This window comes from Pristis pectinata, chromosome 17, assembly GCF_009764475.1.
Source record: "Pristis pectinata isolate sPriPec2 chromosome 17, sPriPec2.1.pri, whole genome shotgun sequence".
Classification (NCBI taxonomy): domain Eukaryota; kingdom Metazoa; phylum Chordata; class Chondrichthyes; order Rhinopristiformes; family Pristidae; genus Pristis; species Pristis pectinata.
The window spans coordinates 32,452,381-32,478,381 of record NC_067421.1 but is presented as its reverse complement, the minus strand read 5'-3'; the positions used below and the strand labels follow the sequence as shown (position 1 = coordinate 32,478,381).

At 40.1% G+C, this 26,001-nt stretch overlaps 2 protein-coding genes across 3 annotated transcripts in view; one reads left to right on the top strand and one right to left on the bottom strand.

The window, feature by feature from the left end:
• The window catches only part of naa25 (N-alpha-acetyltransferase 25, NatB auxiliary subunit), a 254,605-nt gene that overhangs the window by 108,646 nt on the left and 119,958 nt on the right, over positions 1-26,001 (bottom strand). The window lies entirely within an intron of this gene.
• The window catches only part of mapkapk5 (MAPK activated protein kinase 5), a 39,520-nt gene that overhangs the window by 13,342 nt on the left and 177 nt on the right, over positions 1-26,001 (top strand). The window contains exons 4-13 of one of the 2 annotated variants that reach the window (XR_007957675.1): positions 569-666; positions 856-964; positions 5,827-5,916; positions 8,883-8,978; positions 11,646-11,726; positions 13,076-13,263; positions 13,567-13,687; positions 14,123-14,253; positions 17,928-18,045; positions 18,276-18,391. Coding sequence is in view for 1 of the 2 variants with exons in the window: in XM_052032313.1 (XP_051888273.1) it covers positions 569-666; positions 856-964; positions 5,827-5,916; positions 8,883-8,978; positions 11,646-11,726; positions 13,076-13,263; positions 13,567-13,687; positions 14,123-14,253; positions 18,276-18,391; positions 19,702-19,806 (1,135 nt within the window). In the remaining variant the exon portion in view is untranslated. Of the gene's footprint in view, positions 1-568; positions 667-855; positions 965-5,826; positions 5,917-8,882; positions 8,979-11,645; positions 11,727-13,075; positions 13,264-13,566; positions 13,688-14,122; positions 14,254-17,927; positions 18,046-18,275; positions 18,392-19,701; positions 19,807-26,001 lie in introns of those variants that run through there. The other variant, XM_052032313.1, reaches the window with a different exon arrangement.

The window sequence follows — 26,001 nt, the reverse complement described above, 5'->3', positions numbered from 1 at the left end:
TTGAGTACTGAAATCCTAAAATGGTGAATGATGCCAAATTCACGGTATAACATGCAAGATCAGAAAGTTTGTAGGTAGTCAGTATATAGGAAGACTGCAACAAATTACAAGACAACATTAATAAACTTGCCTAGTGGTCAGTTAATGGTAACCGAGGCTCAACACAGATAAATCGGAAGTGGCACATTTTGGTAGCAAGAGTAGATAGATCACTTACTACTTCTATGATGCAATTCTTGGTAGGGTAGAGCAGCAAAGAGATCTTGAACTGCAAAGTACACCAAACACAAAGTTACCCTGGAAGTTAACATGGCCATAAAGAAAACAAATGAAGCACTATGTTTTACTTCAAGAGGGATAGAGATAAAAAGATGAAATGTACTAGAACTGTGTTTTTTCAATGAGTGGTTCGGTTATATCATTCTCTTCATTAATTTAATGATAAAGTTCTGCAGCAATTAAAAAAAAAGTTTGATATTGTACAAGGAAAAGATTATACTTTCTTGCCTTATTTGTTTATAAATGATTAAACACCTTGGATTTCTAATGCAGGTCAATCCTTTTGCAGGTTCGACATCACCTTATGTGTGTGGGCCACAACAACATTGTTCAGATTATTGAAGTATATGCTAACAGTGTTCAGTTCCCCCATGAGTCCAGTCCAAGGTATGTCTCAGTCACAGTGACTCATGAAGATAAGTAAACCGTCAGACATTTTATTATTTGCAGGAGTTGTAGTTATACCCTTGAACAATATGCACCCTGTTGGTGAATTAGGGGGCACACTAATCTTTGTGTTATAGAATTACTCTTCCACTAAATTGAATATCTTTATCCTTTGGAAAAAATCTCCAGGGCTCGGCTGCTAATTGTAATGGAGATGATGGAAGGTGGGGAGCTGTTTCACAGAATCAGCCAACATAAGCACTTTACAGAGAAAATGGCTAGCCAGGTTACTAAACAGGTAAGGATTCTTTCATGTTGATAGAGATGATAAAATAAAAATGGTAATCCTGCCTTTTTAGAAAACATTGAGGAGTTTCGAATGATAGACTGTGGACGTTTACTTCCACAGTGTGCATCGTTTACCTTAACTCGTTTTCTCTTCAGAAATCAGCCTGATGAGATGTTTGTCAGGGGATAATGCCCTTGAATAGGTTGTAGAAGTAATGCCTAACTATGGGATTTTTGTGGCAGAGGAGCTTTTTGGGAGAAGGAGGGAAGGTGCTGGAGGAGGTGATGGCCTGTAAAGGCTTCTCCATGAAGTTGACCTCCCTTGAGCAATTGAACTTCCCAAACCTCTAGTGGTAAATCAAAAAAAAAATGCAGATGCAGGAAATTGGACATAAAAACAGGTCATGCGGCATCTGTGGAAAGACAGGTGGACCAAACTAAACTCGAATTACACAGGTGGTATTCTCTGGATTACTATCTGGGCCACGAGTAGATTGGCATAGAGCCAGTAAGATCAAAGATTGTTTAGGGGAAAAGGTTCAGGGCATACTGGTACTGGGGGAAAGAAGGACTTTTTCCATTAGGGCAGGCTTCACTAAAATCGTGCTGGGACCAGTGTTCCAGCGAATTGAATAACTAGGTCTGTATAGGGAGAAGGTTTCAGATGAGGGGAATCAAAGAAAGTTAAAGGGAGAGTGCAGGGTAGCAGAATGGGAATAATGACTAATGTCAGGAAGGGACAGAGCATACTAGCATGAGAGCATATCTTTAATTAAAATCCAAGCAGGGAAAACAGTAAAAAGACAAAATCAAGATCCTTTATCTGTAAGCAAGTAGTACTTGTAAGCAGAAAGATGGTACAAAAAAGAATTAAATGGGTAAAATCTAATGGCCATAATGGAGATGTTTTGGCTATAAATGGCAAAAGGGCAGACCAGTGGATGTGTTGTATTCGGAGCTCTAGAAGGCCTTTGATAATATACCACACACAAGGTTATTAAACAAAATCAGAGCATTGGTGGTAATAACATTGGTTAATGAGCAGAAAATGAAAGTAAAAATAAATGAGTTATTTTTGCATTGGGAAACTTAATTGGTGAGCTAACACAGGAATCAAGGCTGGGATTCCAGCTGCTCTTAATCTATGTCAATGATTCGGAGGAGAAGACCAAGGGTAATATATCCATGTTTGTTGATTATGTAAAGAATTGAGACAAGGGTGCAGAGAAGCTTTGGTGGATCATAGAAATGAATGGGCAAAGACATGGCAATTGGGATACAATGTGAAAAACAAAAGTTAACCACTTTGGTAGACAAAATAGAAAGCCGAAATATTTTTTTAAGTTCTGAAAGATTAAAAGATGTTGTTAAAATGAACTTTGGTGTCTTTGTACACACTTCGCTGGAAGTTAATATGCAGGTTGACCCTCCCTTCTTTATAGGGTGGCAACTAACATGGCAGACAAAGAAAATACTCAAAGTTTAGTACAATTGTCTTTATTTATGCTCAAATCACTTGAAGTGTAATTCACATTTAACTTGCTTTTATAGCTTATTACTCATTAAACTGCAAAACTCATGATTTGAACTTGGATACTAGCCAGGCAAGATGACTTGGCCAGGTTTACTCCAATAGGTTGTAGTCTCCTCTGTATTCTGAACTTCAGGTTCTTCTGTGATGGATGTTCTAGGGATGTTGTTGCCCATATGCTTGTTGTACCTCCTTTCATATGTTTTCCCTGATCTTTCATATCTACATTAGATCAATCAAAGAGTGAAGGTACAGTTATTTCTGTAAATGGAATTGTTCTGTCAACTTGTCAGCAATTTTTCTCACACTTCCCTTGTGTTAGGATGTTGCAGAGTCATTAACATTTCCCTGACTGCTTTCTGAGACCTTTGTCCTCTTTTCATGTCCACTGTCCTCTTACCCATCTACAATTTAGCCACTTTTGCAGCCAAAAAGGTTGAATATTCTGCTGTATCAACTGTTTGGTTTCATTCAGTTCTCACAGTAAAACGGTGCTGGCATAAAGTTTGTCTTTTTTCCATCATGCTTTGTGGAGCTTTAACTGTTCACCACACAAGGTACAGCAGACAAACTAAGAAAGCAAATTGTATGTTGCCTGTTACTGCTAGAGGATTCAGGTTCAAGAGTAAAGATATCTTGCTGCAATTATCTAGGGCCCTGGTGAGAATGCATCTAAAATATTGGGCATAAATCTGGTCTCCATACCTGAAGAATGACAGACTTGCTATGGAAAGAATGTAACAAAAATTCATTAGTTTAATTCCTGTGATTTAGGGATGGGTGGGGAGGAAGGGATGGCAGAATTGTCCTGAGGAGAGACTAGGCAGACTGAGCCTGTACTCGGGAGTTTAGATGATAAGAGCTGGTCTCATTAAAACATACTAGATATAGGCTTGACAGTAGATGTAGGAATGATTTTCCTCTTGGCTGAGGATTCTAAAACTAGGGGAAGCCAATCAGTCTCAATAAAGAGTCAACTATTCAGGACTGAAGTGAAAGTTCTCCACCTGCTTTGGAATTTTCTACCCAAGACAGCTGTGGAGGTTCAGTCATGAGCATATACAAGACTGAGATTGATAGATTTTTAACATTAAGGAAATTGAGGTATCTGGGGTTTATACAGATCAACCATGATCTTATTGAATGTCAGAGCAGTGCTGCCTTCTCCTGTTTCTCAGGTTCTTATGACTCTTATAAAGATAATTCTGGCAATCATTTACACAATCACCAATGAGATGAATGATTATTTAATGTAATTTCAGGATTTGGTTGAGAGGGAAATGGCTGTCTTACTGCACACACCTGCAGTGGCATGCAAAAGTTTGGGCACCCCTGGTCAATATTTCTGTTATTGTGAATAGTTAAGTGAGTAAAAGATGACCTGATTTCCGAAAGGCATAACGTTAAAGATGACACATTTCTTTAATATTTTAAGCAAGATTACTTTTTTATTTCCATCTTTTACAGTTTCAAAATAATAAAAAAGGAAAAGGGCCCAAAGCAAAAGTTTGGGCACCCTGCATGGTCTCTACTTAGTAACACCCCCTTTGGCAAGTATCACAGCTTGTAAACGCTTTCTGTAGCCAGCTAAGAGTATTTCAATTTTTGTTTGAGGGATTTTCATGCATTCCGTCTTGCAAAAGGCTTCTAATTCTGTGAGATTCTTGGGCCATCTTGCATGCACTGCTCTTTTGAGGTCTATCTACAGATTTTCGATGATGTTTAGGTCAGGGGACTATGAGGGTCATGGCAAAACCTTCAGCTTGTCCCTCTTGAGGTAGTCCATTGTGGATTTTGAGGTGTGTTTAGGATAGTTATCCTGTTGTAGAAGCCATCCACTTTTCATCTTCAGCTTTTTTACAGACAGTGTGATGTTTGCTTCCAGAATTTGCTGGTATTTAATTGAATTCATTCTTCCCTCTACCAGTGAAATTTTCCCCGTGCCACTGGCTGCAACACTAGCCCAAAGCATGATCGATCCATCGCCGTGCTTAACAGTTGGAGAGGTGTTGTTTTCATGAAATTCTGCACCCCTTTTTCTTCAAACATACCTTTGCTCATTGCGGCCAAAAAGTCCTATTTTAACTTGATCAGTCCACAGGACTTGTTTCCAAAATGCATCGGACTTGTTTCCAAAATGCATCAGGCTTCTTTAGATGTTCCTTTGCAGACTTCTGACGCTGAATTTTGTGGTGAAGACGCAGGAAAGTTTGGAGAAAAAAGGGTGCAGAATTTCATGAAATTTCAGTTCCCTGACCTAAAAATCATCGAAAATCCTGTGGATAGACCCCAAAAGAGCAGTGCATGCAAGACGGCCCAAGAATCTCACAGAACTAGAAGCCTTTTGCAAGGAAGAATGGGTGAAAATCCCCCAAACAAGAATTGAAAGACTCTTAGCTGGCTACAGAAAGCGTTTGCAAGCTGTGATACTTGCCAAAGGGGGTGTTACTAAGTACTGACCATGCAGGGTGCCCAAACTTTTGCTTTGGGCCCTTTTCCTTTTTTTGTTATTTTGAAACTGTAGAAGATGGAAATAAAAAAAGTAATCTTGGTTAAAATATTAAAGAAATGTGTCATCGTTAACTTTATGCCTTTTGGAAATCAGGTCATCTTTTACTCGCTTAGCTATTCACAGTAACAGAAATTTTGACCAGGGGAGCCCAAACTTTTGCATGCCACTGTATATACCTTTCCTCCTTTCATTAGTGCCTTGAGTCCTTACATTCAAGTAATCAACTAAACAAGTAGATGAGAATTTACTTTTATCCAAATGACAGCATCTCTAAGTTTAACATTTCTCGGCAATGAACTGGACAGTTAGATTTCCTAGTGAAAAATCACAAGAACTGCACATGCTGAAAATCAAAAACAGAAAATGCTGGAAATACTCATCAGGTCAGGTTAACTCTGTTTCTCCTCCCACAGATGCAGACTGACCTGCTGACTATTTGCAGCATTTTCTGTTGTTAAGTTAGATTTCCAATACTGATGGTTGATTTATTAACCTGTTCTATGAAAGTATTTTTTTAATTTATAAAAGAAAAACTGCATTTGAAGCAACATGGCGCCGGAAGCGTGGCGACACTTGCGGGCTGCCCTCCAGAACACTATGCAAAAAATGCATTTCACTGTGTGTCTCAATGTACATGTGACTAATAAAGATCTTATCTTAACAGCTGGAATGTGTTTAGAGTGGGAAGACCGTATGTTAGTTTCACAGAAGTTGCTTATATTGTTAATGGCAGTGTCTTCAGTCTTTTTAAGAATTTATTTTTTTTGATGACTGGTATCTTGATTATTTGAATATTTACAAGTATCTATCTGTACTGTATTTTGTGCAGATTGCTCTGGCTATACAGCACTGTCACTCCTTGAACATTGCCCATAGAGACCTCAAACCTGAAAACCTCCTCTTCAAGGACAACTCTCTGGTGAGTATCTGAATCAGGCACTAATCATGTAAGTAATAACTCCAGTATACCAGCTGTATGGTAACCTCCTTCATAATTATAGTTTAAGTAATGTTGAATTGTTAAATAGTAACTTGTGTGGCACTGCAAGAAGTTGCACAGTTTTAATAAGGACATTATACCATTGAGAAAAATACACTTTAAGGTATTGCCCATTTAGGTTAGAAAGTGTGTTTGCTGAGAAATAATTAAAAGAACTATTCTCTGAAAGATCTGAACTTTCCCATATTTTTCCTAGCTTGTAGCAGTATTAATAGTATATCTCCTATGGCTTTGCTCATGTTAAAATTTAACCAAACTTCAAACAACTTTGGGATCCTATTTAATATGCAATTGCAATCCCATGTTCTCTCCATCATCAAAACCCTTTGCACTCACAGCTTTACAGCCATAACTTGCACCACATCCCATCCGATAATTGGCCTGATCCAGCAATGCAGATTCCTTTTGGTTTCACTCCGACTTAACTCTGTAACCTCCTCAAGTCTTACAATCTTCCAGGAGTTCTGTGTACTTCCAATTTTGCCCTCCAGTGCAATCTTGACATCCATCTCTGCAGTATGGCATTATGTCTCCAGCTATCTTGGCCTCAAGCTTAAGAATTTCCTTCCTAGACACCTCAACCTCTTTGAAGATGCTATTTAAAGTTTTTCCTCTTTGACCATACTTTTGGTCACTTGATGTAACATCTCATTGTTGCTTAATGTAAAATGTTGAATGATACCAGTTCAGTAAAATGTCTTGGGACATTTAAATATGTTAAAGGCGCTATATAAATACAAGTTACTGTTGAAAAATGCGCTCTATCTTGTCTTTCTCTGTGGTCGATATGCTTTTTAAAAAATTTCCCCGCTCCTTATTTTCGCTCTCTTCCTTTTTTTCTTACCCTTTTTTTTAGTGGGAGGTACAAGATCTGGTCAGAATGGGATGTGGCCAGGTCAGAGGCTGATGAATCAGGGGTGCATTTGGGTTTGTGGTTGGAGAGTGGGTAGAAGGATCAGGCCTGGAAGCTACATTTACAGGTGAGGGGCACAACTTCACCTACCTTGGAGTCTCATCTTTGAGAAGACAAGAAGGCAAGTACAGGTAAGTTCATGGGGAAATTTAAACCTAAACCAGGCACAGCATACAAGCATGATGGAAACAGGATGTCCTGACCTTCTTGTGAGCATGAAAAGTGCATGCCTTTGTATTATATAAAATATGGATTGGTAATATTCTTCTCAAAATTGATTTTTTTTTAATTAAAAAAAAAGTATCACTGGTACCAGCATACTAAATCTTGGTCAGAACGTTACTGAAAGAGAGACGCAAGAGACTGCAGATGCTGGAATCTGGAGCAACAAACAATCTGCTGGAGGAACTCAGCAGGTCAAACAGTATCTGTTGGGGGGGCAGGGGAAGGAATTGTTGGGTTGTTTTGGGTTGAAACCTGTTGCAGCAGATTGTTTGTTACTAGAAGAGATTCCTAATGGGGTTGGGGATGGGGTGAAGAAAGCCAACTAGGAAGAAAAAGTCTGCAGAAGACTTTGCTAAAGGTAGCAAAGTTCCTTATTGGTGCATTGAGTGAGTTTTATAGTGAGATTAGTGTACTTCCACTTGATGCCAACTACCCCAAAAGAAAGGCAGGGTGAAATTATTTACTTTGGCCTACCATTAATCTTGTAATGTTAATTATTTATATGCAGAAGACCGGAGGTTTTCCTTTCACTTTTAATTATTTCTGTCAAGGGAAATTTACATCCATGTATCATATTTTCCTGCTAATTAATAGCCCTATGTTGGAGCCCTTGAGCCTTCTAGGTTGTTGTGTGAAATATAGGAATCATATTTGTACAGACATGATAAACTAGAATGTGTTTGGCTTATCTGAGCAGTGATCTTTATATCAAAAGCAAGTATGTGGAGTAACTTCACTAACTGTAGATAATTTCTTTTTAATGCTTAAGACATTGACCACTGGAATGGTATGCAGAGAAAATATTTACTGCTGGGCAGGAGCACAATGTATTATTGTGTACTGCTCAGATGATGAAGCCTTCATAATTGTTTGAAATTTATTGACACTGAAGCTTTACAAAACTCTAGTTAGGCCACACTTAGAGTACTGTGTTCAGTTCTGGTTGCCTCATTATAGGAAGGATGTGGAGGCGTTGGAGAGGGTGCAGAGGAGATTTACCAGGATGCTGCCTGGATTAGAGAGTATTGAATATGAGGAGAGGCTTAAGGTGCTAGGGCTTTATTCACTGGAAAGGAGGAGGATGAGAGGAGACATGATAGAGGTATATAAAATATTGAGAGGAATAGATAGAGTAGACTGTCAGCACCTCCTTCCCAGGGCACCAATGCTCAAGACGAGAGGGCATGGCTTTAAGGTTATGGGTGGGAGGCTCAGGGGAGATGTCAGGGGGAGGTTTTTCACCCAGAGAGTGGTTGGTGCATGGAATGCACTGCCTGGGGTGGTGGTGGAGGCAGATACATTGGACAGGTTCAAGAGCTTGTTGGATAGGCATATGGAGGAGTGTGGGATGGGGGGGATATGCGGGAGCAAGGGGTTAGGTAGTGTGAGGGTGGTTTGATGGACGGAACAACATGGTGGGCCGAAGGGCCTGTTTTGTGCTGTATGGTTCTATGGTTCTATGAAGTAGGCGGCTTGGCCCAAACAGCAAAAAAGTCTGTTGAGATGGTTCATTTTGACCAGGTGGGGAAAATCAAGCACATGCAATTTAGAGCAAGGTAAAGTGGTGCTATGAGAGAGCATGGTATTATAGTAAATAGTGTTGGACTGAGCCTGAAACAAGTAAGCAAAGACACTGGGGGATGAATGACAGTGTGTTGTTTTAAGTCTCCATGGTCTTGTAATAAAGCATGCTGAAAATTATATTTTTCCTTTCCTGGTTTTGATACATAATTCTTTCATCTTATAGGATGCACCAGTTAAACTGTGCGATTTTGGATTTGCCAAAATCGATCATGGGGATCTGATGACACCACAGTTCACTCCATATTATGTAGCACCTCAGGTGAGTGTGTGTGTGTGCTGCTCTTAAGCAATCCCTCCAGATCAAGGATGACTTTCCTTCCACTATGCTTTTGTGGGTTCTGAAGTGGCTAATGAGGACAACACAAGGACCACAGACTCTTCCACAGTTGGAGTAGTGGGTGGGTGGGTAGAGTGTGAGGTGGTGTGCTCCTTCTACCTTTTACATGGGGCTTCTCAATACCATTCAGAATTCTCCTTCTCCTTTATTTTGAGCTGTTGTGGGCCAAAGTTCCATGGAGTCAGGAGAATGTTGCATTTCTTCAGGGAAGCTTTGAGTACATCCTTGAAACTTTTTCTGCATCCACCTGGTAATTTCTTTGCATGACAGATTTTGGGAGTCTGGTGTCAGGCATGCAAGTGACATGGCCTGCCCATTACAGAAAACTGAATATAACCTATGCCTCAATGCTGAGGATGTTGGCCTGGGAGACCTGTCCATATGGTATGTTATTGGAAAATTATTTGTAAAATCGTTAGTTTTGAGCCTCTTTCTGATGGCTTTGTTAGGCACATGTGCTATGGTGGTTAGACACCTGGAACATTAGCAACACGTGGGGTCTTTGTACGTTCATCTTGGTCACCAGTCTTAGATTTGAAAGCTGGTATATACCAGCATTTCTTTGCATATATTTAGAGAGGATGCTACACAACATGTTGGTACTTTGCAATTGACCACCCACCAGATAGCGTACTGCTAACATTTCCAAATAATGTGTTCTTCCTCCAACTATAATACCAATATTTGTGTTCTCTCAGTAAAACTGGCAATTCTGAAGTTGATCGACCTAGCAAAACCAGATTTGAAAAGGCATCCAGGTTCATTTCACATAGGGTCTTGTAACCATTGGAGAGACAGGCTCTTCAATACATAACGTGCTGAGATGACAAAAATTGCTCATGGTTACTAATTTCTCCATTTTGTGAAATGTGAGTGGAAATGGGCGGGGGTGGGGAAAGCAGCCCTGGGGGTTTATTTACCTGCTATGACATCTAATACCTCCTGCCTTTCAATGTTATTTGTTCTAGAATTCCAACACCCCCCTCCTTGAATTCTCCAACTACCCTGTCCTTCTCTAGTGAATGCAGATGAGAGATACTTATTTGAGACCTCACCCACGTTCTCCAGCTCCATGCACAGATTGTTTCTACTCTTTCCCTGGTTACCCTATTGACATTAATAAATGTAAAATGTTTGGGGATTTTTCTTAATCTTGGATTAATCCAGTGCCAATTTGTGCCCCCTTTAGGTCTTCCCCTGTTTACAGTTCTCTAAACCTGCCATGTCCTTTCCATCCCTTTCCATCCAGGCTTCCTTGGATTTGTTGGCATTGCCTTTCACCATTATAGGAACATGTTAGCCCCCACAGTTTCCTTGAATGATTCTCACTGGTTGCATGCAGATTTACCTGTTCCCATTCTACTTTTTGCCAGGTCTTATCATACTGAAATTGGCCTTCCGCTAATTCAAGATCTAAATTACTGGTCTATAATTGTCCTTCTCTATAACAACCTTAAAATTGAGTCATGGTCTCTATTTCTGAATTTTGCCCCACTGATACTTTCTCTACGTGCTCTGCTGCATTGCTAAAGATTAAATCCAGTGCCACCGATTCTTAAGTAGGACTATCTATTTGCTGACTCAAAAAGCTCACCTGGAAGCATTTTAAAAATTCTAAATTCTCTGAGCCTTCCACATGAAGGTGATCCCAGTTAATACTGGGGAAGTTGAAACCCCCAGCTACTATTATCCTATAATTTTTGCATTTCTCTGTGATGTGCCTATATATGTGCTCCTCTATTGTTGTGCTCTTCTATCTTAACATTGTGGATAGCATAAAATTGTGGAGCAGTCTATGGTCAGTGATGCAGGTCCAGAGGTTCCAAGAAGTATCCTAAGAAGATTGAGTTAAGGAATAGGTAGTGTAGCCAAAGGCCTAGGCGCCAGAGAGTATAATGTCATGATAAAGTGGGCAACTTTTAGTGCTCCTTTAATTTTTGTTTCTTTTATTTTTATTTATGAGGATAGTTGCAGGAAGAATGTGGCAACAGAAATAAGAACATAAGGAATAGGAACAATATTAAGCCGTAGGTTCATTAAGCCTGCTGTATTATTCATTAAGATCTGATCATTGGGCTCAACTGCATTTTCTTATCTCCCCTTTAGCCCAAAATCTGTGTGTTCCAGCCTTGAATATACTTAATGTTTCTGCATCCAGAATTTTTGATAAAGAACTCCAAAGATTCACATTCCTCAGAAGAAATTCCTCCACATTTTAATCAAATTGGAAAGGATTTATTGTGCGATTATATTTTGTGTGCAAAACCCTGGAGTAAATAAGCAAATGTTCACTTCATGGTTCATGCCAAAGCTGACATGTCTGCATTGTTCCCATACTTTTGACAGTTTGTGCATACCCATCAAGAATTTGCTGGTCACTATACTTCATTTCTAATATGTGTTTCTTTAACCTCCCTCATTTCCTTTATATAAAAAAATATACAGGGGCTTTTCCTCCAACTTTTAAATTCTTTATTGTACCTTACTTGCTATTGAAATGAATCGGGCTTCTACCTTTTAATTTTGTGAAATTCAAGGAAACAGCATGATAAGCTCTTCTTCATTTTGATCTTCTTGCTTTTCTTGCAGGTATTAGAGGCACAGAGGAGACATCAGAAAGAGAAATCTGGAATAATACCTACCTCGCCAACTCCTTACACATACAATAAGGTAACTCCTTACCACTTTATATTATCATCTTGTATTTGAATGAAATGACAGGAGCTGTTTTGAAAAACAGAATGGGCAGGCTCAGTTGTTAAATGGTGGAAATGAAGTTTATTTTTCTTGCATCCTGTTGTCAAGTACATAATGTGGAAATGAGATGGATACAAATTAAATTGATGTAGTTTTCCACAGTGTAGTAGTTCTGCCCTATTTCATTCGCCATCCCATTCTCCATTGCCCATTTCAACCCCCTCCCCCCTTCCCAAAATGGAAAAAATTAGTAGCCATGATTCATAGCAGTTTTTGTAATCTCAGCATGGCATTGTGTGCTGGAGAGCTCCTTTCTTTTTCCAATCCCTCTCTCCTTGGTAACCAGAAGAACAGGTAAGTGAGACATCCTGAGATGCAGTTTCATGTTGCCCAGCCTCCTCCTGTAAAGTGGTGAGTATTTTGAAAGAGCTGAGTATTTTTTTTAAACAAGGAAATATCAATCATACCTCTTCTGTGATCATTTAATCTCTTCAAAATTTAATCCATCCAAAGTATTGATGTTTCAAATGAATGCATACTTCAAATAAAATTAGAAGTCAAGCAACAGTGGGAAGTGAAAGTAAGTTACTGAAACCTCCCTTTAGCAGTATGTTATACATAATGTAAGACAAGTCATCAAGTTTAACATATAAATTTGATCTTTTATGGGTCATTTAGGAAATAACAGTTTGTATTTAGCACATGTCACAGATAATAGTGACATTGCTGAGGTCAACCAGGAGTCTTCTCCCTATCTCTATTTCTTTATGATGTCCTTTTGGAAAATCAAATCCGATTCATTAAAAATATCTCATTACAAGTCTTACCATATGGCAATGTTGTTTTTCTTTTCACTTCCAGCTAATAAACATAACTAAAATAATACAATTGTGGTTAAAGTGATAATGCTTTTCTTTTATATACAATGATCAGTTCATTTGTACATCTGATGTATTCTGGTGATATTTTGAAAATAGTCCAGTGACACAGCACAAATACTTAAGACTGTGGAAACTGAGTTGGTTGTAAGATCCCCACCCCCAACTTGATGTGTTTCTGATCTTGGAAAAGGGGTGGTAGGTAGTGCTAAGCAAAACACAAGGGGGAATTTTCTACAGGAAAACAGGAAAGTCTTATAGGTCACGTGTTCTACATCCTCCCCAGCACTATTGATTGAGATCTGAAAGCAGGCTAACCAGCTGCACAAGTGGTGTTGGGAGAGATCCCTAGCAAATTCACCAAGGGCACCCCAAGACATAATCCCATATCTATTTTACAAATGGCATTTTTATATATAAAAATTTTTTTTTTGTTTATCCCAGAGCTGTGACCTGTGGTCGCTGGGTGTAATTATTTACGTGATGCTATGTGGATATCCACCGTTTTATTCCAAACACCACAGCCGGACAATCCCAAAGGACATGCGAAAAAAGATCATGACGGGAAGTTTTGAATTCCCAGAGGAAGAGTGGAGTCAGATTTCCGAGATGGCAAAGGACATTGTGAGAAAGTGAGTTGAATAGCTGGGTCTCTGTTGTATAGTAGGACTAGTCTGAGGTAGTATTGGAGACGTTGTAGAGAAATCTGTAACAATGAATCATCCAGACAAAATGTTGGTGGACCTTGCATTCAGCAAACCTTTATTATTGGACAGATACCATTGCAGTCGACAACTAGTGCTTAGTTGTTTTCTGGTTGGAATTGGTAATCTGATTGTAATGTGCTTTATCTTCACTAATAGATAGAAATAGTTCTGTGGACTTGAGTCTTTTTTTGAATCCTGGTTTCAGTGTTAAATTGTTCCCTTTTGCAGATTGCTGAAGGTAAAGCCAGAGGAGCGGCTCAATATTGAAGGGGTGCTGGATCATCCCTGGCTGAACTCCACAGAGGCTTTAGATAACATTCTCCCATCTTCCCAAATGATGATGGATAAGGTAAATCAGTTATGACTATTAGGTCACAATTAGTGGCTAGCATTTTGTTTGGTAATTGTGGTGAAGGCTGCAATCTGCAGAAGTTGATGTGTTATTGAAGAGTTAGTACTTTTTTTTATATCACTTAAACCAAGATGGTAAACTCACGTAATGCCTAACCTTAAAACTTTTCCTTTAAAATCAGAACCTGGGATGAGAGATTCTTGCACTTTTGTGAAGTTTTAAACCAGAGAAATTGATTCATCAAAGACTATTTTGTTTCACTTGTTGAAGTAAAAGCTGAAGTTCATTGGAGCCTCTCCTCGGTGTTAAGTTCTTTACTAGCAGAAACTTGTGTGGCAGTTGCTGCATATGTTTGCAGGCTGGGGTTATCCCTCTGCTTGTCTCATTCTGTTGTAACAAAGCATGTGTTGATGGTAAATCTGTGTGTCACAGGCAATGGTTGCTGGGATCCAGCAGGCTCATGCAGAACAGCTGGCCAGTATGAGAATTCAGGATCTGAAAGTGAGCCTTAAACCTCTAAACTCTGTTAATAACCCAATTCTTCGCAAGAGGAAACTGCTTGGGTAAGTTGTACTGAATGTAATGTATGTAGCTCAGACATGCAAGGTGAAGAGATATCTTGGTGAAGCTATAGTGGAATTTCTGTTTGGTGATGTGCTCGGCATTGTGGAGATACTGTGTTATTTTTATTTTCAGAGTTTGACTATGAAGCATACCATCTGTTCTTTTGCTGTGTCAAAGTTCTTAGTTTTACAATAAAGTACAGAGGAGCAAATAAGTTGGGATAATATTTCAAGTAATCTGAGCTCTCATTATTAAAGAGCAGGAGCACCATACTGAGCCCTGGAGTCCAGGATGGTTGCAGATATAATATTTGACCCCTGTGTTAATTAATTTCTGTAAGTTTACAGTTTGCCTCAGTATCCTGAAGTGAGTAATAGGTTGATGGAAAATCAACTGGACAAGGTGGTTGAGACAAGATGTAACTGTTGCAGTGTCTTTCACATTTCAAAATTCTTCTAACATTCATGTCTGCAGTCATACATGTGAAGGATTTTTTTCAAACAAGGCATTTTTTTGTATTTACAAAATCAGAGCATGGCAAAGCATTTGCTTATCCTGTGTTCTCAGAACTAAAGATATCCAACGCACCATGGAATTCTTTCTCAATGCATCATGTGAGAATCCTTTGGGAGTGTTAAGTAAATTATGCTACAGCAAATTCAGTGCCTTTTAGGACAAAATAAATTAGGGTACATTCCTTCTTTCTTGTTCCTCTGTGCTAGAATTTGATTAAATAGTTTGGTCGTGGTGTGCCTAGATAGTTCCTGTATTTCTTTCCTTTGCCATTCTCTTCCCCACCCAGAATAGTTTTTTTTCCCACTTTACAATTTATTCCTAATCAGATTTAGTTTGCAAAGAAATAATGTTGTGAATTCTGGAAGACAGATAACAATGGGAATTATTCTGTGAAGAGCCAATGAATGTTTTATCCACCAGTCAGGCCAAAAATGAAATATTCAGTAAAAGCTTTCTTGGGTAAAATCACACTCAGAAAAACATTAAAATTAAATTTACAAGCAGATTAATTGTATGGATATTCCTCACACATCATAATTTTGATTTTTATTTTGTTTCAAGAATTGTACAGAATGAGTTGTGAATAAGAGGTGGTTTGGTTTGTGTACGTTTCTTGCTGAGATCAGGATTGTTTGTTGCTTTATATTCACTCTCCTAAAATATTCATGCAAGTACACATTGTTCAACTGAGCATCCCAATGTACTGCAAAGTATAAGCTATACAGACCACAAGTTCACAGGTTTGACTATTTATGCTAAATTAATTGATCTTGCACAGGGCAGCAGTTGGAGCACTGCAATTAGCTTAAGCATCCCATGGGTAGGAAGAGGTAAATCAACCAAAGATCCTGCTCTTTGCCACTATTGAGATGGACTGTTGGAAAGTATGTTTTTTTTTTGGCAGGATTGGCTTGGCTGTGATGCCCTTTGTGGTCAAATAGTTTGCTGACTCTCATCTTTTAGTCTTGCTCATGAAGGATGGGTCTATGGAACCATATCCATTATGCATTCAGGGAAGAAGGGGACATAATTGAAACTAAAACCTAAATAATTTGATCTTATAACCTTTTGTCACATTTCCCAATGCTTTTGATGGTGTTCTGCAAAGTATCTATGAATTTTAACTAAGCCCTGATTTGATTCACTTGCAGCCAGACTGCCTGGGGCTTTGAGTACTAACTGAATATTGGATAACATAAGTCTGAGTGTGTTGGGATCATTTTTCTAAATTAAAGTACTTGATAAGACCAAGTTGTTAATGCAAATTACAGAATTTAGATGACAAAATGCAGGAGTAAACTATTTGCAACTTAAAAAGGCATGATGCAAAACTGGAGTGGTGACAAGATTTTAATTTAATTCAATGTGTACAAGTTGTGTGATAACATATGGAGAAACAAAAGGCAATGCTTATGTCACGAAGACAAGAAAACCCGGCAAAGGAATTTAATGGAGGGGTGCTTTCTTATACAGAGCAGAATTTGGCATTGTTCTTTCTGGCTGATGAATCTGCATGAGCTGCAGCATAAGATGTGACTGAATCCGAGATGTAAAGATCTAAAGCAGCTGCACCCAATTAAGCTTAACAAGCAGTTAATGTTTTTCACGAAAGTTGAAACAGGAGACTTTTTAATGCCCAGTGGTATTTTGAGAGAACCGTATTGTTTACTACTTCGCTGCAATGGCTTCCTCTTCTAATAAACTGTTAACTGCCATTTGAGTGTGAAAATTATTTCATTACGTTGGAAGCTGGTGGTCACAAACCCAAAGGCTTTAGGTATATAATGACTTTTTTTTAACACTTTTTAAAAATAGTATTGTCATCAAGGCTTGAACACGTCTTGGGATATGGTTGCATGGGCATTTGTTGTCCCTGGTACCTATTCCAAGAGTCCATTCTACTTGTGTAAGCTAGGATTGTGCTGGCAGCAGTCAATTTGACCATGGAGCAGGAGGAAGAATCACAGCCATGCCCATTCCATTTTTCTTCTGACAGCTACACAAGTCACTATTGTAAACCTTGACTGAGTTCCTTTTTTTTCACCCTCTCCCCCCTGTGAATTCCACACCTACCCCCCACCCCCCCCCCCTCCCCCCCACCCCAACCCCAATCCCAGTCCTGGGACTGAAGCCATTAGTTCCTTCCTCTGGCAAGGAGCTAATCCACACAGACCAGGTATGAACTTGAGAGCTTTCCTGGTCTGTATGGCTCAGTACCTCACAGTATGTTGCATTTACCCAGAAAGTCATTGGCGAGCTCGCAGAGCTTTGGTTACAGCAGGTATTGATTTGAAATAGACATCATTCCAAAAGGACACTTTCTAAAACTTGTTTCAAGCCATGTGGTCAGATTTTTCACCAATACTGCAACAGTTGAATCCTCCTTAAAGGGAAACCGTGTTCATTTGAATTGCACTACAGTCCTAAGCGTTATAAAGATTGGTGCACGTGGTTTCTTGCTCCTCCTCTCCTTGATTATTTTCATGGTTTTAAAATTTTGCTTATGGTATCTTGTTGGCATTTTCAGCAGTGATCTGAATGGAAGAGTAAAATTCACTCTAGGCTTGTTGAATTCCTAGATAGTGCCGTCATTTCAGTTATTGACATGGAACTTCATGATGTCACAGCACAGGAGAGGCTGCACAAAACAACAATCCTGGTTCTCCGTCTGACTAGCGGTTTTAAAGCATAAAATAAGATCCAGGCAAGACTGAGATGCTAGTAAGTGTAAAGAAAAAAAGTGCTATCAATGGAAGTGTAGAGCCAGAAATTATCTGAGTGCTGGAGTTCTGGCTTTCTTTGGCAAGGCTTAAATGACAAGTGAATACTGAATCTGTAGAACTCGATAAGGAAGTCTTTGTTGGACTGCCACTGAGTTAAAGAACATATGGGCTTATTATTCGTCAGATCAAATATATTATCCAGTGTATGGGGTTTAATGAAGATTCAGCTGTTGTTACATCTTTGAAGAGGAATATTTGAACTACGGATTTTCAAATGAAATCTTACCAAGAGGAGGGATGTCCTTTTTATCACATTTAGGATTATACATTGATTCAAGTGAAGACTGTTCCCCTTTAAGAAGATTAAAAAAATATTATTTCCCTAAATGTTCCCCATTGTTGTTTTTCTCATATGGCTGTTTGCCTCCAGATAGCCTCCTTCAGCCAGCAGGTGAGGCAGGCAATCCAGACGTCGGACTTCTCCAATGACCATCACCAGTGCCACAGCGCGATCGCCTGATAGATGGCACACTTGTAGTGGGGGCGAGATGGGTAATGTCAGTTTTCCCGTCGCTCTTCTCGTGTTTTTTTTATTGCTTTTCATTTTTATTAATTCTTTCTACCTTTTCTTCCTTTTTATTTTTTTGTTTATTTTGTTTTAAGAAAAAATAAGCCTGCTTAATGTCTTAGCCCACTAAATGTGTCTCGGATTTGGCTGGCTAATTGTGCCTGTTTTTACAGGGACCTTTCCCCTCCCATAATAGAACGTCATTTTGTTACAGCACGAGGCCCAAGGACAGTGTGTACATTCATGATCCAGAGAATGAGGCAGAGGATGCCAACGTCGCTGTGGAGAAACTGCGGGATGTCATCGCCCAGTGTATTTTACCGCAGGCTGGTAAGGCACCTAACTTGGACTTGGAATGGGCAGGAGAAATTGAGTTCCTTGATCCAGTGTAAGGAATTAAAAGAAGTAATAAGCTGTGAAACAACGTGTGTGTAAAGTAAAAAAAAATGCTATGTACCTGATGTCAGATGACTTGTTCTGATTATCTGCAGGTGGTATGATAGCTGGGACATGTTGAGGAGTCACAAAGGAGCAGTGTAGTTTGACTAACACTGCCCTCTCTGTCCTGGACTATGCACTACAATTAGATCTATCTGATGTGAAGTGGGAGGTGAACTTTCTTGCCTCTTGGACAAAAAGCTGTGCAACTCTATATACATGCTGGAAATTCTTCCTCTTGCTGGCAGTGTGCTTGAAGGATCCATTTGGGAAAGGAAGAAAGAAAAATGTATTTACAAGACATCATTGCATACTTTGATCATTCCAAAAATATATTGTTGATTACTCGGTGTAGCTTTGTGTTTTTATAGGCTAACTATCAGATTAGGAGAGAAGAACAACATATGGTTTGAATGACGAGCTAGTCAAGATTTTTAGTTTAATCAAGTGTTGGGTGAATTGCTGCTGATCTTGCTCCTAATCAGTCACACCTTGGGACATTTACATTGAGTAAAATTGATTGTGATTTTGAAAATATCCATAGTCCACCATTTAGAAGAGCAAGAGCTGGGAGAGAAAGCAGAGTCTGTTCTGAAGTGTGCTCGATATGTTTAGCATTTAATCTGTATGCATTAAGTGAAATAAATAGAATATGTTATCTGTGATGGAGTTTTTGAGTTGACTGTCCATCAGCCTGCTGTAGAAGGTTATGAGAAGCAGCTTCAGTGCTCCCCTTGTTTCCTGGTGTTGGTGAGTCCAGGTAATAATTAAACACAATTCAAAATCTTGTCTTCTAATGGTTAAAAGTATTACTGTAACATCTAGAAATTTAGCATGCACTTGATTGTAATAGTATTCTACTATTATGACGTTGTATTGGGTGCTTTTAAATTGCCTGAAACCTTCGCTGTTGCTACAGATTCTCAACATTGGCCCCATACAGCCATTGATAGACCCAAAGGACACCTGCCAGATTCACCAGCCAACAGTCTTCCTTTCTATTATGGAACTCTGATTTGCTGCTGGCTGCATATTTAACCCATGTGTTTGGGACTGGTCATACAAGTACCTTTTGTGTTGATCTGCAAAAGGTTTGTGTGTGTTCAGCTAAAATAAAAGATCAAGTAGAGATTGAATAAGGATTGAATTAAATGAACAATATCATTTGCACAGGTTTTATGCTGAAATTGTGTGTTTTATAGGAGAGAATGAAGATGAAAAGCTAAATGAGGTAATGCAAGAAGCTTGGAAGTACAACAAAGACTGTAAATTTCTGCGTGATACACTGCAGAACCTCAACTGGAATGGTGAGAGACTAGCTTGTGGCTCTATTTTACTTGGTGTTCAGAATGGGCTTGGGGTTGGTGAGGCCTCTTACTTTTCACTCTCCAAATTATCACTGTCATCCTGCCAATACATCAGCATCAGCTGCCATCATCTGGTGCTTCAGTTGCTCGATCAAAATTGCCTTCATCAGCGGCCATCCAGCTCAATGCAGACAATTTGATTGGCTCCCTTGCAGTGTAGATACTTGCCAGGGCTACTTGACCAAAAGCACCTAGACTAATGGCTAACGAACCTGAGAATACTGAACATTGAATGGCACTGGGAGAATTGAAGTGATTTTTTTTTCAAATAAGCAAAAAAAATGTTGTTTTCAAACTAGCAAGAATGAGCAGAGGAGTTTCAAGAGCTTTTCACTAACAACATGAATGAATGATAACCGTAGAAGAGTGAACAATAAAGTAAATGAAATGGGTTGAACTGAGAAAATGTCATTTGAGGCATTCCCCATCAATCCTGCTGTGATTCCTCTTATTTGTCATATATGGGAACCAATGCAGAAATTATTAAAATAAAGGAAGCAGTGTGGATTAAGGGCTTGAGTGGGTAAATAGAGAATTCTTATTTCTACATATTTCAAATCCATAAGCCAAAATCTAATCTTAAATGTTCAACATGTGGTTCTGTTGAAATTTACCGTTTAAAATATGCTACCACCTTAAGTGGCAGTAAGTGGCTACTCTTGTCAATTATTAAAAGTTCCCTTTGTTGATGTTCCAAGGCAGATTTTATACCAATTGTGCCATACGTGGACAGTGTCCATGTTAGGTAAAATAATGCTAATGGTTCCCAATGCCATTGAGATTAATGGTAAAGGCATTGGTTCCAATATATTACTGACAATTTCCATAACATATTGGCACCTCATTAATTTCCTGTTCTTATTGATGTAAATAAAGCAATAATCATGTCCATAACTATCAACTGCTCTGCCCTGTTGCCTTGGTAATTTTATTTGGATTGAATAATTCAAATTGTATTTGTATGCAACAGATCTGATCTTGAGTAATGATATTGTAAGCACTAACTTCGATTTGGTATCTCTTCAATGAAACCATTTTTGGTCTCTTACCGTCCCAGCTGCTGGGAAGAATGATGTAGTAGTGCTGGTGAAAATCACCAGTCAGTATTTCATTCCCACTCTGCTCTTTCCCCAACTCCTGTTTTGTCCTTTTTAGTTAGAACCATAGAGCGATACAGCCCTTCGGCCCATCATGTTGTGCCGCCCTTCAAACTACACCTAAGACTATCTAACCCCTTCCTCCCACATATCCCTCTATCTTAAATTCCTCCAATCTCTTGAACTTGTCCAATGTATCAGCCTCCACCACCACCCCAGGCAGCACATTCCATGCACCAACTACACTCTGGGTGAAAAACCTCCCTCAGTCTCCCTTGAACTTCCCATCCATTACCTTAAAGCCATGTCCTCTTGTTTTGACCATTGGTGCTCCGGGAAAGAGGTGCTGGCTGTCCACTGTCTATTACTCTCAATATATTGTATACCTCTATCATGTCTCCCTTCATCTTCCTCTCCAATGAGAACAGCCCTAGCTCCTTTAGTCTCTCCTCATAATCCATACTCTAATCCAGGCAGCATCCTGGTAAATCTCCTCTGCACCCTTTCCAACGCCTCCACATCCTTCCTATAATGAGGTGACCAGAACTGGACACAGTACTCTAAATGTGGCCCAACCAGAGTTTTGTAAAGCTGCATCATCACTTTGCGGCTCTTAAACTCAATCCCACGACTTATGAAAACTAACATCCCATAAGCTTTCTTAACTACCTTATCTACCTGTGAGGCAACTTTCAGTGATCTGTGGATATGAACTCCCAAATTCCGTTGCTCCTCCACACTGCCCAGAATCCTGCCATTTACCTTGTACTCTGCCTTGGAGTTTGTCCTTCCAAAGTGTACTACCTCACTTCTCTGGATTGAACTCCATCTGCCACTTGTCAGCCCAGCTCTGCATCCTATCAATATCCCTCTGCAAGCTTCAACAGCCCTCCACACTATCCACAACACCACCAATCTTTGTGTCATCCGCAAACTTGCTAACCCAGCCTTCCACCCCCTCATCTAAGTCATCTATAAATATCACAAAAAAGTAGAGGTCCCAGGACCAATCCCTGTGGGACACCACTAGTCACAGCCCTCCAATCCAAATACACTCCCTCCACCACAACCCTCTGCTTTCTACAGGCAAGCCAATTCTGAATCCACACTGCCAAGCTTCCCTGGATCCCTTGGCCTCTGACCTTCTGAAGAAGCCTACCATGTGGAACCTTATCAAACACCTTACTAAAATCCATGTAGACTACATCCACTGCACTACCCTCATCAATCTTCCTGGTCACATCCTCAAAGAACCCTATCAGGCTTGAGGCAAGATCATCCCTTCACAAAGCTATGCTGGCTGTCCCTAATCAGTCCATGATTCTCTAAATGCTCATAGATCCTTTCTAACAGCTTACCCACCACAGACGCAAGGCTCACCAGCCTGTAATTTCCTGGACTATCCCTACTACCTTTTCTGAATAAGGGGACAACATTCGCCTCCCTCCAATCCTCCGGTACCATCCCCATGGATAACAAGGACTCAAAAGATCCTAACCAACGGTTCAGCAATCTCCTCCCTCGACTCCTGAAGCAGCCTGGGGCATATTCCGTCAGGCCCCAGGAACTTCTGTCCTAATACTTTCTAACAACTCCAACACATCCTCTCTTACTATCTACATCCTCTAGAACATTACCCTCACCAACACTGTCCTCAGCATCATCAAGACCCCTCTCCTTGGTGAATACTGAAGAGAAGTATTCATTGAGAACTCCACAGCTTCCAGGCACATCCTCCCAAACTTTTGTCTTTAATCAGACCTACCTTTACCCTAGCCATCCTTCTGCTCTTTACATACGAGAAAAAAGCCATGGGATTCTCCTTAACCCTACTTGCCAAAACCTTTTCATGTCCCCTTCAAGTTCCTTCCTTGCTACTCTATATTCCTCACGAGCCCTGTCCCATCCTTGCTGTTTACACCTCATGTATGCTGCCGCCTTCTTCCTAACTAGTTATTCCACCCCTCTCGTCACCCACAGTTCCTTCACCCTACCATTCCTTCTCTGCCTCACTGGGACAAATTTATCCCTAACATCCTGCAAAAGATCCCTGAACATCGACCACATCTCCATGGTACATTTCCCTTCAAAAATGTCATCCCAAGTTCTCACCTTATAGCCTCATAATTCACCTTTCCCCAATTAAATATCTTCCCATCCTCTTTGCTCCTATCCCTGTCCATGACAATTCTAAAGGTTATGGAGCAATGGTCACTGTCCCCCAAATGCTCACCCACCGATAGATCTGTCACCTGTCCCGTTTCATTACCTAAAATTAGATCTAATATGGCATTCCCTCTAGTTGGCCTGTAAACATACTGTGTCAAGAATCCATCCTGGACACACTTAAACTGTGCCCCATCTAAACCCTTGGCACTAAGTAGGTGCCAATCAATATTTGGAAAGTTGAAGTCTCCCATTATTAATAACCCTGTTATTTTCACATGTCCAAAAACTACCTCCCAATCTGCTCCTCAGTATCCCTACTGCTACCGGGGGGGGGGGGGGGGGCTATAGAATACTCCAAGGAGGGTAACTGCCCCTTTCTTGTTCCTAACTTCCACCCATATTGACTCTAGAGAGGATCCTTCTACATTATCTACCCTTTCTGCAGCTGTAACAGTGTCCCTGACCAGTACTGCCACCCCTCCTCTTCTTCCTCCCCCCCCACCCCATCCCTTTTAAAACACTGAAAACCAGGAATATTCAGTATCCATGCCTGCCCTTATGTCAGCCATGTCTTTGTAATAGCCACAATATCATAGTCCCATGTACTTATCCAAGCCCTCAGTTCATCTCCCTTATTCCTGATGCTTCTCACATTTAAGTAAATGCACTTTAGCCCATCCACCTTACTATATTCATAGCCTGTACTGTGCTGCTCCTTCCTCAAAGCCTCTCTACCTGTCAGATCTGACTTGCCCATCCCCTTCTTCCTCTGCCCTACTCCTCTGGTTCCCTTCCCCCTCACAATCTAGTTATAGCATGTTTTCTGCTCAAATTTTAGACCATGGCCTGTCCGGTGCTGTACTGTACTATTTGGCCCACGAGGTTGTGCAGACCTTGATGCCAATTTACACTAAATGTCTTCCTCCTCCCGTGTATCATCCATATCCCTCTGTATTCATGTGCCTATCTAAAAGTCTTAAACTCCACCAGACTGCCAGCTTCCATTACTACCCCTGGTAACCTATCCCTCACATCACCTTTAAACTTCTTCCCCCCACCACCCCAACCTCAGAACTTCTCTGCCCGTAACTGATCTATATCCCACTGTATTCCTGACAGTCCTTTACATTGTTCACAACTCCACCAATCTTTGTGTCATCTGCAACTTGCTAATCCATCCATCTACATTTTCATCCAAATCCTTGATATACATCACAAGAGGTCCCAGCACTGATCCTTGCAGAACATCATTGGTCACTGACCTCCAGCCAGAGTAACAGCCTTCCACCCATGCTCTATTTTCTATGTGCTAGGACAAATGGAAAGCCAGTTCTGAATCCAAACTTGCAATTCATCCTGGAGCCCATGCATTTTTATCTTCTGAATCAACCTACTATGATGGACCTCATTAAATACCTTACTGAAGTCCATGTAGGTAACATCCACTGCCTTAACCTCATCAAGCTCCATTGTCACCTCCTCAAAAAACTTGATTAAGTTTGTAAGGCATGACCTTCCCCACAAAGCTATGCTGACTGTCCCCAAGTAGGCTATTCCTTTCCAAATGTGCATAAATCCTATCCCTCAGTATCCTCTCCAATAGCTTCCCTACAACTGATGAGAGGCTCACTGGTTTATAGTTACCTGGATTATCCCTATTTCCCTTCTTGAACAAGGCACAACATTTGCTACTCTCCAATCCTCTGGGACCTTGCCTGTTGCTAGTGAGATCCTTGTCAAAGCCCCGGCAATCTCTTCACTTGCTGCTCTCAGTATTCTGGCATATATGCCATCAAGCCTTGGGGATTTATCCACTTTGATGCTTTTCAGAAGACCCAGCACTACCTCCTCAATCTCAAAATGTCCCAGCAAATTAGCATGCCCCATTCTGCATTCACTATCCTCCAAATCCTTCTCCTTGGTAAATACCAACACAAAGTACTCATTTAGTACCTCAGCCACATGCTCTGACTCCAAGCAGAAATTCCCTCCTTTATCTTTGAGTGGACCTACCCTCTCCTTAGTTATCCTCTTTCTTAATACAAATATAAAATACCTTGGGATTATCCTTAATCCTATTCACCAAGGACATTTCATGGTCCCTTTTGACCTTCCTAATTACCTGCTTGAGACCTTTCCTGCTATCTTGATGTTCTATAAGGATCCAGTCTGATTTTACCTCCCTAAATCTTATGTATGCTTCCTTTTCCTTTCTGACTAAATTTAGGACCTCTCAGGTCATCCAAGGTTCCCTTACCTTATACCTTACCATCCTAGTCCTTGCTGGAACATGCCGATCCTGAACTCTGATCAGCTGATCTTTAAACAACTCCCAACATGTCAGACATGGACTTGTCTGACAGCAGCCGCTCCCAATCAATGCCCCTTAGCTCCTGTCTTATCCATCATAATTTACCCTCCCCCAGTTTAGTACCTTCCTGCAAGATCTGATTTTATCCTTACTCAATTATCTTAAAACATAATGAGTGGTGGTCACTATTCCCAAAATGTTCACCCACTATCAGGGATGTCACTTGGCCTGGCTCATTTCACAAAACCAGGTCCTGTACGTTTTCTCCTAGTTGGACTAAACATACTGGATGTTTTACTTTAAAAAATTGAACTAAAACAAAAACATGCAGCTGGAAATTCCAAATATGGTTGAGGCTGTATTCATGAGTCAAATTTGTTTGTTCTACATTAAATACATCTTGTATTGGCACACTAGTCATTTGTTTTCCCTGAGGAGATGGTAGAATGGTGAGTTAATTTTTTCAAAAAATTACAAAATCTCTCATGTGATCCTTAAATATTTTCTCAGTATCAAGCAAACTCCCCTTAATGGACTCATGTGATAACTGTATATTTG